This window comes from Fistularia commersonii, chromosome 34, assembly GCF_037954325.1.
Source record: "Fistularia commersonii isolate RoL2024-O1a breed Wild chromosome 34, RoL_Fcom_v1.0, whole genome shotgun sequence".
In the NCBI taxonomy this organism is placed as follows: domain Eukaryota; kingdom Metazoa; phylum Chordata; class Actinopteri; order Syngnathiformes; family Fistulariidae; genus Fistularia; species Fistularia commersonii.
Genome location: NC_141317.1, coordinates 9,134,878 through 9,148,038, shown reverse-complemented (window position 1 = coordinate 9,148,038; position 13,161 = coordinate 9,134,878). Strand labels below are relative to the sequence as shown.

Genomic DNA, 13,161 nt, shown 5'->3' with positions numbered 1-13,161 from the left:
TGGGCGAGAGGTTCACCCAACCCGCCAATCACAGACATGCAAGCGTTCACCCACTCATTCGCCAACATAGAGACATACCATTCTCTCATTCATGTCATCAAGAGATGCAAAACCGTTCACCCTTTAGTAAACACGTCTTTCCGAGTCCTGCAACTCAAGGTCTTCTCGAAATCTTCTTGTCTTGGCAATTTGAGTTTCTACACTTGACCCGCGAACCAGATCCTTATCTTTGTTTATTTTTCTTGTTGCTACTGTCACTGTTTGTGGTCCCATCCCTGTTGTTGTTGTTTTGGTTGTCTATTCTTATTCTGTTGTTCTTATCCTTCATATCGGTGTTGTTGTCGTTCCCTCTGCTGTCTATTTATTTGTGGATGTCTTTTGCTATCTTCTAATCGTCTGTATTTCTTGACACTATAACCGATATGCTGCTGTGACAAAAGAATTTCCCCAATGGGTTTCAATAAATATCCTTATGTTAAACAACCAGGAAAGACCCGCCACCACCAGAAGACGCTCTCGATAACGTCCGGGTCATGTGATCCAACGGGTTTCACTTCGTTGTTTAGTTTTTAACTTTTCACATTCCAATCCAGGTGAATCCCACTAAGTTGCTCTTGTGTTCAAGGAACGGCACCCCATTAGCGCTACAGTCCCCCTTCAAGCTAGTTTCTGCAGATAAACTCTTCCATCTACACGACAAGTCACCGTCACCTCGACCCGACCAAAACCCTGGCTGTTAAATTGGGAAACTGAACCGAGGGAGCCTCTCGTTTGAGGGCCGACACGTCTTCAAGTGAAGAAACTCAAGTCCGGTTGCCAAGACAAGGAGAATTTGACAGGAATACTTGGGGTTCACAGTCCAGAGAGCAGGAGAGGGTGGAGAAGAAGTAAAGAGATGGGTTCAAGCAGGGTGGAGAAAAGCGTCAGGGGTACCAAGAGATAGAAGAACATCAGCCAGAAGGAAAGGACAGGTGGAGGAGACGGTGGTGAGATGATCTACAAACACTGACAATGACCAAAAGACAGGAAGCAGAGCTGGAGGTGGCAGAGATGAAGATGCTGAGGTTCCCTTTGGGAGCGACCAGGATGGAGAGGATCAGGAACGAGTGGTAGATGTTTTGGAGAGAAGGTTCGGTCATGGACAGAGGAGGGAGAGGGAAGATATCGGTGGACGGATGCTGGAATCGGAGGTCTAGAGGAAGACCAACGAGAAGATGGATGGACGTCGTGAGAGAGGAGATGAGGTTAGTTGGTGCCAGAGAGGAAGATACAGATAATAGATGGAAAAGGGGGATATAAAGAAAAAAAAAAGAAGAAGAAGAAGAAGAAGTCCTGCAACAATCCCCCCTCTCTTATAGAGACATACAAACATCCATTCACTCATTCATGTGTCATAAAGAGACGCTCAACCGTTCACCCTCTCATCCTCGCATCGAGGCAACTGTCAGAAACGTAAAACCGAATAGACGTTTGAAAAAAATCGGCACCCCAAAAGCGCTCCGAAAATAAAGATAATTTATTTTACATATCGTACAAAAACTGTCGTATGTAACTCGCATGACGTTTCGAGCAAACGCAGGCTCTTCAGATGCTAACACACATCATGCATGCAAGAGCAAGTTTTATATGTAAAATAAATCCTCTTTCTTTCCACTGAGTTACCTTTTTTTTTTGATCCAGCACCCGGTAAGATATCTGTTTTTTTCTACTATATATAAAATAAATCATCTTTATTTTAGGAGCGCTTTGTGCTGTTTTTTTTTTTTTCAAACCTCTATTCAGTGGAGTCTTTTGATCCAGCGCGCATCCCTAATTGGAAAAAACACACATCTGCTGCAGATGTGTGTGTTTTTTCCTTTTTCTAGCTACTTAAAACACACACAAACAATGCACGGTACTTCACAATAATCTTCAATAGCGAGTTAGCGTTCATGAAGGGTTTTGAAAAATTAAACTGTCATTTATTCTCACTTTTGTTAAATTGTAAAAATCAAGCGTATCGGAGTGGAGGAAGGTGACGACGTAGATTAAAAAAGTTAGGATAGTTAAAAAAATGCATCATATCGCTAGCGTCGCGCGACACGGGCTAATATCAGGTGACCGCGTTTACCGTGGCGAGGGAGGAAATCCCGCCGGCTTCTCCACGCCGCCTCGTGGATGGCGAACACCTGCGCTTTTGTTGACATGACGTTTTTAATCAGAAGAGCACACGCGCTGCGCTCGCCCCCTTCGGGCCTGTAAACGCTTTCAATGTTGAGGGGAGATAATGCTACGTTTACGTTAGCTCGCTGTCTTTTTCAATCAAACGGCCAATAATACAAAACACGGCCCGGCGGTGTGCGTGCACGGCTGTTCCCCGCAGCTGCCACCAATGAAAAGTCACCCCCGGGGGCCGGTTTAGGATAAAATCAACATCGCATTTTTGTGCGGTGAGTCCATAAACAAAAGAAGCTTAATTCTAGCATTATGCTAACAATTACATCTACGGCTCCATAATGAGGAGGGTTATGATAATCACAGATTGGATTAAAAAAAAAAAAGAGAGAAGAACTACATCATACCTAGATCACTCTCCAGGTCCTCCACGTGCATCCCTTCTTCTCCAAAGTGAAAGCCAGTTGAGACAAACAAAATGTGAATGATGGAAAAGGAAAAAAGGGGGGGAAGGATAGAAGAATATGGAGGGAAATAAAAAGAGAAAGCCCTTAGAAACTGAAAACACAAGCGTTTGGAAGGAGCCGCGTCGGGAGGCGAGGACGGTTTCCGACCGCGGCCACACGGTGGCGCAACGCCACCGTTTCCGCCGACTCGGCCTCGCCTCCGGAGCGGCCGTCGCTCGAAACGTGCACAAACGTCCTCCCGTCGGTCCGTCGGCAGGAGGGTGACGGGAAAAGCACGTTCTGTGTTTTCTTACCATCATCGTCGCATTCTTCCAGCGGCCTGGAGGCTTTGTCTCGACACCGGGGATCCAGCCACGACGTGGTTTTTGTGTTGTGGCTGGAAAAGAAAACAGAAAGGAAACGCAGCAAATAAAACAAACGGCGACATCTAAACATTGCAAATCGGCGATTGGAAAGGAAAGGGACGTACAAGCTGTGGTAAAACACAGCCGCGCCGCAAAGGAGGCTGTCAGGCGAAGGTATGCAGTGGATTCTCGCTTTTTGCGGGAAAAATCGCCGAATAGTGAATTTCCGTGAAGACCTGATCATTTTGATGGTATTTACATGACGTATTAACCTTTACCAACCTCCCGCAAACTGTTATCGACCAATCATCGACGTGGTCACCTGATATTAGCTCGCATCGGCCGACGCCAACGACATGTTGCATTATTCTCACTCCCTGCTTTTTTTTGTCCACTCCACTTTATTCCCCTGCGCTTGGTTTTTACAATTCTGATTTAACCAAAGTGAGGATAAATGTTTTTATTCTAAAACCTGTCACTACATAGTGAAAGCTCACTTCCTATTGGAGGTTCATTGTGAAGTACAATGGATCCTTTCTGCAAAGTAGAGACGTGATCATTTTGATGGTATTTACAGATACCTTAATTTCCGGACTATTGAGAGCACCTCAATATAAGCCGCACCGGCTAGCCGATTGCTATCTAAGGCTTCCTCCTGCGCACTAAAACGGTCAAAGTCGTCTTCTTCTGAGTCGGAGTTGAACAGACTCAGAATTTCCCGGTCATTTCATCGGTCTGATTGTGTCGAAGATAAATGTTTTAGCAGCGTGAAGTTCGTTAGCCCCGCCCCCCCCCCCAAAAAAGTCCATATATTAGCCGTATCGTTATTTACGTGAAAAAAGTACGTGAAAAAAGCTTATCGTCCAGAAATTACGGTATATTAACCCTCGAGGAACCTCAATCAACCCTTTACCAACCTCCCGCTAACTTTTATCAAGTACGCTTCCAACACTCTTATAGAGTACACTAAACACTTTGGGATCATTGTAACGTACAATAAACACCATCAACTGGACCAACAGAAACGTATCATCATCCCAATCTTGCAACATATTTTGCAGGGCTTTCGCGGCGTTTGTCGTGGCTGGAAGTCGTTGGAGCGCAAACCTACCTTTCGATTTCTTCCTCAAACTAAAAAGTAAAAAGTGGACAGTATTCACGCTTGCGCGAACAGCAGCGAAGTGGACCAAGACATGTATGCTCGGCACAACCTGCAAGGAGATCAGCCGCTTCTCTGCATGAACCAATCGTCATGAGGAACGTAACGACATGCTCAATCAGCCAATAGCGTGCCAAGTACAGATCTACTTAGCCAATTTTGTTTTGTATGAGATCTCGCCTTGGTAGGAACGAGAGTTCACAATGTAGTATTTCACAAAATTCATTTTAGCATAATTTTACTTTATTATTTGCTGTTTTGTTGTTCTTGTAAGGTTCAAAAACGGCTATTTCCTTATCAAATACTGCAAAAAAAAAAAAAACTCAGAGAGGGTCCATTGTATTGAAGATTGGTGAAGACCGGTGAGCGTCAGGCGGCCGGACGTACTCGATGAAGTAAAGCTCTCCGTTCTCGGTGTAAGCCATTTCCCAGTTCTCCGGCAGCGGCCCCAGCGGGTCTTCCGGCGAGACCTGCGGTTCGGCCAGCGTCTGCTGCCCGCTGTCGGCGGTGGAGGTGGCCGCATTGTTCAGAACGCAGGACGGAGCATTGTCACGCGCGGGGTACGGCCGCAGAATGCCGCCGTGGCTCTCGTCCTGGTCGCTAGGGTTACCTGTACACAGCAAAGGAGAGGGGAAAAGACTACGCACTAAGGATCCTGGGTAACACAACAGGCACAACACGGAAAAACAACATAGAGGACAGAAACACAGTTTATGTCTCAAACAAACATTACAGAACACATTCATTAAAAGTTCTAGCTAAACCAACCTTCCCCTTTTAGCTGGCTCCCTCCTAGCATCGCCCGACTGAAAGGAATATGTAAATTTTTCTCTCCAAACTCTTTCTGACCCCCCCACCCTCTTTACCTCTCCTTAAGCCCCTTTCTCCAGGAGCTAGCCGGCCCATCCCCCCACCCCTCTACACACACACACACACACACACACACTTGGTCCACAGATCTGGCTCGGTGTCCTCGGCCGCTTCCGCGGGCCTTTCAGGCTCGATCAAATGCTAATTCACCACCCTGGCAGCCCGGCCCAGGGACGCAGACAGGCGAGCATTCAACGCCTCAAAGGAGGGAAAACACATTTGTTGAACTCACGGCTTCATGGAAACGGAGACGGAGAGGAAACCGGATTGGGACGATTTGTATCGCTATGCTGTTTTATTATTATCATCATCATGACCATCATTGTAATTAATTTATTGTCATTCTTAATGTATTTATTAATTTATTATTATCATTATTATAAATATGAGTATTATTGCTGTTGTAATTATTACTGCTATCACCAGCAGCTTTGTAATTATTAGAATTACTATTATTATTATTATTACCATCACAGCTATTATTATTATTATTATCATTATTATTATTGTTATTATTATCATTATTCCTATTATTATTATTATTATTATTGTTATTGTTACTATCAGCATTATTGCTGAATTGTTATAATTATTATTATTATCATCAATTTTAGTAATATTATGATTATCATAACAATTACATACATAACAACAACATCATTATTGTTGTTTTATTTGGTAAAAATACTGTTAACACCGTTATTATGATTATGATTATTACAATTATTATTATCAATCTTGAAATTATGATTAATATTACCGTCTTTTCTTATTTTATCATTATCATCAGCAGCATTATTTCAATCATTTAATGATTTCTCTTACGATAAGTGTCATGATTATTATGAGAATAATAAGAATAAGAATAAGAACAACTTTATTTATCCTGAAGGAAACTGTTGTGCCAGAGTTTCAAGTAAAACATAACAAAAATAAATAATAGTAGGAAATTGTATAAACAATAAAAAAAAGGGAGGGAGAATAAGAAATACAAATAAAACTATAAAGCGTCAAAGTCAAGGCTATAAAGTGTTTTAAGGTCTTAAGTGCAAAGATTATTATAACAATTATTATAATTACTGTTAACCGAATGGAGAGTGTATTTTCTCCAGCCTCCTCCTCCTCGCAGGCAGATGGCAGTGTTTGTGGACGGAAGGATTCGTCACCACAAAGACATGATGTAACCGCCAGACATCTGCCAAACAACCGTCCAACATGCACGCATGCATGTCACTCCACCACGAGCGCTCCAAACTAACGCCGTTCTCGTGGCTCCTGCAAAGACACACCTAAAGCGGGTGAACAACGGCGGCGGCGGCGGCGGCGGCGCTCTCACCTGTGAAGCTGTTGTTCATTTCCGTGGCCTGGTCGTCATCGTCGTCGTCAGCAGGCACTACGCGGGTGTTTTGCATGTCATTGTAGGACTTGGTGCGCTTCGGGGTGGACTGCTTGGAGCCGGCATCGCTGAGTAGCACCGTCCCTATGATGGGCTGCCTTGGTGGCTTGGGGGTCCCATAATAGTTACCTAGGCAACAAGAAGGACATTAGCATGCTTGAGAGAGAGAGGGAAGGAAGAGAGGGGGAAAGTCGGAGACGAGGGGGAGGCGGAGGATAAAAACAGTGCGAGGGGAGACGAACGACACCAGAATGAGGATCTGGGAAACCTCTACGTCGCCAGAGGAACTGTGTTGGGTTATATTATGGGATGCAAAGCCGCATTGTGTGACAAAAACAATGGAACGCGTTTGTAAATGAGCGTCGGCGAGAATGGGATTACGGTTGATAAACAATGTACCGTCGCACGGCTCTTGAAATAACCCGACACATCGGGTCAACGGAGCTCATTCTCTCGATGAATCGGGTTCAAGCCCGAGTTGAAGCTGCTCGGAGGCGATTTCGGCGAAACCCGGCACGTGATTTCGGTTGACTCCGGTTCAAGACGTGCACGATCATGCATCTGCTCGTCTACGAGGATCTTCTGCGACGTCTCCGTGAACGGTGAACATGTCCAAAGCCCGGAGTGACGAGACGAGCCAGTTCGTATTTTCATCGTAACTTCCTGCTTCTTAAAACAAAACTAAAACATTTGTTCATTCATTCAAGCATCATCTCCACCCCTGATCCCAGAGTCAGGGTTTCGGGGGGTCGCTGGAGCCGTCTTTGGGGTTAAAAGTGGGGTTCACCCCGAACCGCTCCGTCACAGGGCCACCAACATGCAAACATTCAATTTCTTATTTATGCATTTGGGCAATGTAGAGCAGGGCTGTCAAACTCATTTTGGTCTTCAGGCGGCTTCATTTGGAGCGGTAAAATCATAGTGTAATTTCCTAGAAGTAATTCTAAGTCCAAATTTTTCCTTTGTTTTGGAGAACAGGTAAATTATAGAAATTATTCTACGTAATGAACCTTTAAAAAAAATACACGACCAACAACCTGGGAGTCATTAAGAAAAGTAAGTGCAATTTCAACAACACTAAGCTTCACTTCTGTCTTCTCCGTGCGTTTAGCTCTATTTTTTTGAGTCTCATAGCGACACCGAAACTTGCTGCATCCACACCGAGCATACAGGTTTCTTATTGATCTCAACCGACAAATAAGAAGTGGTCCAAAACCCCGCACTCCACGTCCACTTTTCTTATTTGTGACAATCACATCCTGCTGACGAGGGCGTCGGGTCCGATGGAAAAGCGGGTTCATTTCTAACAATAAGTAAAAATGCTATTTACAGACCCGGAAGCCGCATTGTTGCCATCGTCTGTAAGTTGTGAGTCCCTAGCTAGCTAACGCTAGCTAAAACAGTGCACCCCTAGCAGACAATATAGGAACTGCATTTTTATTTTTAAAAAGTAATTCATGATTTTTATGTATGTTTTCAAATTGCAGATTTTTTCCTCGGGCCGGATCGGACCCCCGGGCGAGCCGGTACCGGCCCGCGGGCCGCACGTTTAACACCCCTCATGTAGGGTCTCCAATGAACCTCCTGGATGTTGTTGGGACTGTGTGAGGAACCTGGAGGAACCCAACGCAGACACGAGGAGAACATGGAGACTCCACAACTTCCTACAAGGCCATCACCTCCTCCACCTAAGTCAGACCTGAGCATTTTACGGCCCGCGGGCCACATGCGGCCCGTTTTGCTTTTTTATCCGGCCCGCAAAGCTATTTTCTTTGAATATTTTTTAGTATTTTTAATCAATATTGAATTTAGAAACACCTTATTTTTTCCTTTCGTGTAATTTTGTGTGGATGATTATACAAAATAATATCAGTACATGTATGCACATGTATATGATCATCAATGATTTTAAAGTTAAAATTAAGTGTCAAATAATTTAAAATTTTTAAATTGCACTTTTAATTTTGTTCATATTACAATTCACACCCAGGTGGCCCGCATATAAAAATCAAATAAGAAATGTGGCCCGCCAGTCAAAATAATTGCCCGCCCCTGACCTAGGTCCTCAAAATACTACGAATGCAATCCAATGTGAGAAGATCTACTGTATGATGGGACACATTGGTTTGGATGACAAAATAAAAACCCCAGGACGGTGCTCCTCACCTTCATACGTGCCAACTTCAAGCAGCGTGCCACTCTCTTCCAGCTCCAGGAAGTCCTCCACGGATAGGAAGTTGTAATCCAACCCCGGGATCTCTCCGTCTCGAGGGGGGCGGGTGGTACCTGCAGTCAAAAATACAAGTCGAGCTCAGGCGGCTGTGAATAAACTCCTTCGAAAGGGAAACCGAGGCGCCGTTTGTTTGCATCGACCTGGAAAAGCCTCACGGGAAACCGCGGGAGGAGATAAAACGAAGGTCACCTTAACGCCGCCAGCGACTCGCTATCCTGATTTACACCCGTCCGCTTGTCCTCCGGAGCCCGGGGTTGCGAAAGCCCCAAAATAATACGACCGGGGCTCCATCGCGTGCCGTTCCCGTGACGACGCATCCGCCGTCGCCGCTGAACACTTCTGAAGATAGAAGTCACAGCTATATTCTTTTGTTTCCAGAACATCCGACCCCCGCCGACTCTGCCCTCGGTGGCCACCGGAGTTAATGATTAGTCGTCTTTGGTAGTTTTACTTTGTCACGGAAAGCCGACACCATGCGGTGCAGACCGGCCCCATTGTCCGTCACCACAAAGGGGAGATGAGGTGACGGGCCAGATGGTGGATGGAGGTTGTAACCCATCTGAAATCGCGCAAACATGCGGTTCGCGCTCCTCCTCGGTAGAAACGCCAGCATTTCAGAACTATCTCCGTTAGTTTTCCCCTAAAGGGACGATTGCGCAGGGACTCCCTGGCCTTCTTTGGCTCTCCAGCAGACCAGGAGGGCAACGATGACTGTCATTTCCTCTCTTCAGGAAGAAACAAGCAGAAATCTCGAAATGAAATATGTTTGGATGTTCTGCTCTCACTGGGAGAGATGTTTGCTATTCACCCTCTCATGTCTTGGAAATTTAGGATGAAACTCCTGAGTGTTGTTGGACTGCGAGAGGAACCTGGAGAACCCTGAGGAACCCCATGCAGACATGGAGAGAACATGGAGACTCCACACAGAAAGACGTCCGGTAGGGATCCTCTGTCCTTTCAATGTCCATCCATCCATCCATCCATCCATCCATCCATCCATCCATCCATCCATCCATCCATCCATCCATCCATCCATCCATCCATCCATCCATCCATCCATCCATCCATCCATCCATCCCCAGGACGGGGCCACCCGGGCCGGTGGATGCTTGGCACCTTTTAGTGGTCGGTTGATTTAATCATCTTCACCCGTTTATTTGGAGAATATCTTTCAGAATGCTGGTTAGAAAAGCAAGAACAGAACAACGTCTTGTCTTACCAAGTTTTCCTGAGTTTGAGGGGGACTCGTGAACCCCTTTTACAATCGGCCACCCGGCGTCCTAGGCGGGCGGTGAGGTTCAGGGCGGGTGAGGCACTAACTTCCTTTGGAACGATATTTACAATTGTAAGAACTCATTTTTTTAATAAAACTGAAAACAGTTTGTGGTCTTTTCTACTTCTCCACTAAACCCCCCTGTTTTCTTTAACGTATCTTATTTATTGTATACTCCATTGCTTAAAGAAAGAGGACAGCTGTATCTATCACCTGTCAACTCACTTACCCCCCCTCAGGTGAGGCACAGTATTGTCTGCCTCACCTCATGACTTTTCTCTACGGTTTATTTTCCGATCAGTGAGAATAATTGTATCATACACTTACGCTAAAGACATATATACAATATATAGACATATATAGACATATATATAATATTAATATAATAATGTAATAAATCTTTCTACAAAAAGGGACTGTGTGCAGAGGGGAGCTTGGCTGCCGTACCTTGGCTTAGATTTGATCAAGAAATGCGCACTTTGTACTTGAGAGCATTTAAAAAAAAGATTAGAATCATACAGAAAATACAATTATGAATCAGATCGGTGGGAAAATATTCATAGTTATCTTACGCTCATTATGACAGGTGAGGCGCCGTGTCGCTTGCCTCCCCTGACCAAAGGTTATCGGATACTGGAGGCAGGTTCGCCCCGGACGCTGGTCTATCGCAGGGCAGCAGACAAATATTCACTCTCTCATTCGCACACCTGAGCATTAACAACCCCCTGCATGTTTTTGGACCACGTGAGCAGAAAAGGCCCCACCAGGGTCCTTCTTGCTGAAGCCCTCACCGATATTCACTTTCCACCATGCTGGCCCACCTACTTCAGGGCCGTGTGTGTGATTAGCAGGAAAAAGACCGGCTTGTTCATGTGCTTTCCAGCTTCCTCGTCAAACCTCGGGTTACAGCAAACATCAATTTCTTGTCGAAATTTTCTTGCCGCGGCAACTGAACTTGAATTTCCCCTCTTGAAGACCCTCATCTTGCTGTTATTTCTATTCTAACCGACATTCTGGAAGGTGCGGAGCATCCACCGGCCCGGGTGGCCCCGTCCTGGGGAGATGTTTCTGGAACCCGGCGTGAGCTAATGATGCAATCTGCCGGGAAGGGATTGGAGATTTTCAAGCCGCTAATCCGGACTATTCCCGACGGCGGAGCTTTTGGACGAGGACTCATTCTGCTGCGCGTCGATACGCCAGTGGATCATCACGCCGTCTTTAGAATTGTCATCTCTGATAAAAAGATTTAATAATTCACCGGACACGCCGTAGTTGTGTGACATGGTCTGCACTTCACCCATTTCCATCAGAAGAAACATTTCTTCATGGGCAAAATAACTGATATGTCTATTGAAGGAAAGTCAAGGACGCTCATTGATAAGATCTACTGCTGAACGCAACCCTCTTAAATATAAGATATTAACTGGATCAATCCTAATCTGCAAAAGCCCTGGAGTTTGCGTGACTTCTCATTCATCCATCCGATACTTCTTCACACTTCTGGACACTTCAGGGTCTCCACCGAACCTCCTGGATGTTTCTGGACCAAGTGAGGAACCCAATGGGAGGGCCAACAGGGGGTTCTACGCTCTATTTCTATTTTTTCTTTCCAGAATATCACCAATGCCTTCCAGTTTGACGGAAAAGCAGAAGCTGGGGCAAATTTATCAGTATCAACGCTAAAAAACAAACAAAAAAACAACGGTCCACCACTTCCTGTGAATACCGCAGAAGTGCAATTCAGGATTAGCATTAGCATTATCGCAACAAACTGTTGCGGGTATCGATCAAGACGGAGGAAGCTTGTTGGGTGTTTTGGTTCCAGGCCCGAAGCCCCTGCAGCGGCTGGATCGCAGCAAAAAAAACAGATTTAGAAGCAACTCATTTGCATTTATTTGCGCTCACCAGACCAGCAGCTGGTCTGGTTGATAAATGCAAACCATTTCCCATCAAGCTGGTTTTTGTACATTTTGAATATGTCTTATACATAAACAACAACATTTGTTTTTTTTAATGAACAGGCCCGACTTGGATGGTTCCTGATGTATCTTACGTATGGATTTTTCCCTTATTATAAATGATCCTCCCGACATCTGCTGGATTTGAGAAGGTTTGCGCTGAAAGCCAGGCACGTCTTTCGGAGTCTCACAGATTTTTAGCCGGTTTGGGCGAGAGGCGAGGTTGGTTCCGGACCGGCCAATCACAGGACAACATATAGTTCATATTGTCACCTTCTTGGAATAAATGCATTCACTGTGGATATGAACGCAAAAAAAAAATCAAAAAAGTGACTTATGTTACCGACACGTCAGGAGACTTTGAGAAAACTATCATCTCACAACTCCTCACATGAAAAGTTTCTAGTTTTTGGTCTCAGACTGAGATCTTACAAAGACTGTGAAACTATTTACCAACCTACAACTTGATTCGTTCAGCTTTTTCTTTTTCCCAGCCTGAATTGTTTCCACCGGGTCTTAGCAGAGCTTTTGCTATTTCACTCCATCGCTTTTACGATACGTCGGACAATCCGCCACGTCCTTCGCCGTCCTCGTCCATCCAGACCGCCAACAAATACCGTCTCTACCGCCAACGTCGCTCTGGTGACTCTTCGTCGTGGTTTCGTCGGAGCTCATCTTCTGGTTGTTATGTTACGTCGCAGCAAAGACCGAAAGATAATATTAAATATGCTAAACATGCAAAACTAGGAAAAGGCTGATCTAATAAAGCTCTGATGACCTCCTATAATTAACCAACAAGATGACAGAAGCGCCGCGACTCCAGGAAAACTCATTTTTTCTGCAAAAATCCAGCATAAGGTGATTATTTTAAGTCGATATTGACTTGATATACTCCTGCATATGTTTGGACTGCCAGAGGAACCCAAAGAACCCGGAGGAACCCCGTGCAGAGTCCACACAGACGTTCTCTGTGGGAATCCAACCGCCTTGTTAATTCAATAAAAATTCAGGAAACACAGACACACAGAAAGTAACCGATAAGTAACTGAGTAGCCAAAGCGCTATTATTAATGTCACGGGGTCATTAGATTGTTATTTCCTGTATTTCCTGGATCATCTGAGCCTGAAGAGGATCAGTTTTTTCCACTTCTTTTGCAGATATTTAGCCACCGCTTTGTTTGTTTACTCGCTGCTTTTAGTTGATCCGATAAAGAGGGCGTTCGAGTCGGAGATAAACCGCCGGAGGAGGCGGGGCTGGCGGGCTGCTCGTCAATCACACGCCGCGGCCTCACTCATTCACGCACGCC

At 45.1% G+C, this 13,161-nt stretch overlaps 1 protein-coding gene across 13 annotated transcripts in view; it reads right to left on the bottom strand.

The window, feature by feature from the left end:
- LOC147214519 (membrane-associated guanylate kinase, WW and PDZ domain-containing protein 1-like) overlaps positions 1–13,161 on the bottom strand; it is a 91,083-nt gene that overhangs the window by 33,084 nt on the left and 44,838 nt on the right. For 4 of the 13 annotated variants that reach the window (XM_086141532.1, XM_086141519.1, XM_086141521.1 and 1 more), the window contains 5 exons: positions 8,557–8,676; positions 6,331–6,519; positions 4,512–4,779; positions 2,917–2,997; positions 2,562–2,617 (listed from right to left, as the gene is read on the bottom strand). In XM_086141532.1, the coding sequence (XP_085997658.1) occupies positions 2,562–2,617; positions 2,917–2,997; positions 4,512–4,779; positions 6,331–6,519; positions 8,557–8,676 (714 nt within the window). Of the gene's footprint in view, positions 1–2,561; positions 2,618–2,914; positions 2,998–4,511; positions 4,780–6,330; positions 6,520–8,556; positions 8,677–13,161 lie in introns of all 13 variants that reach the window. The other 9 variants (XM_086141522.1, XM_086141523.1, XM_086141526.1 and 6 more) reach the window with 6 other exon arrangements.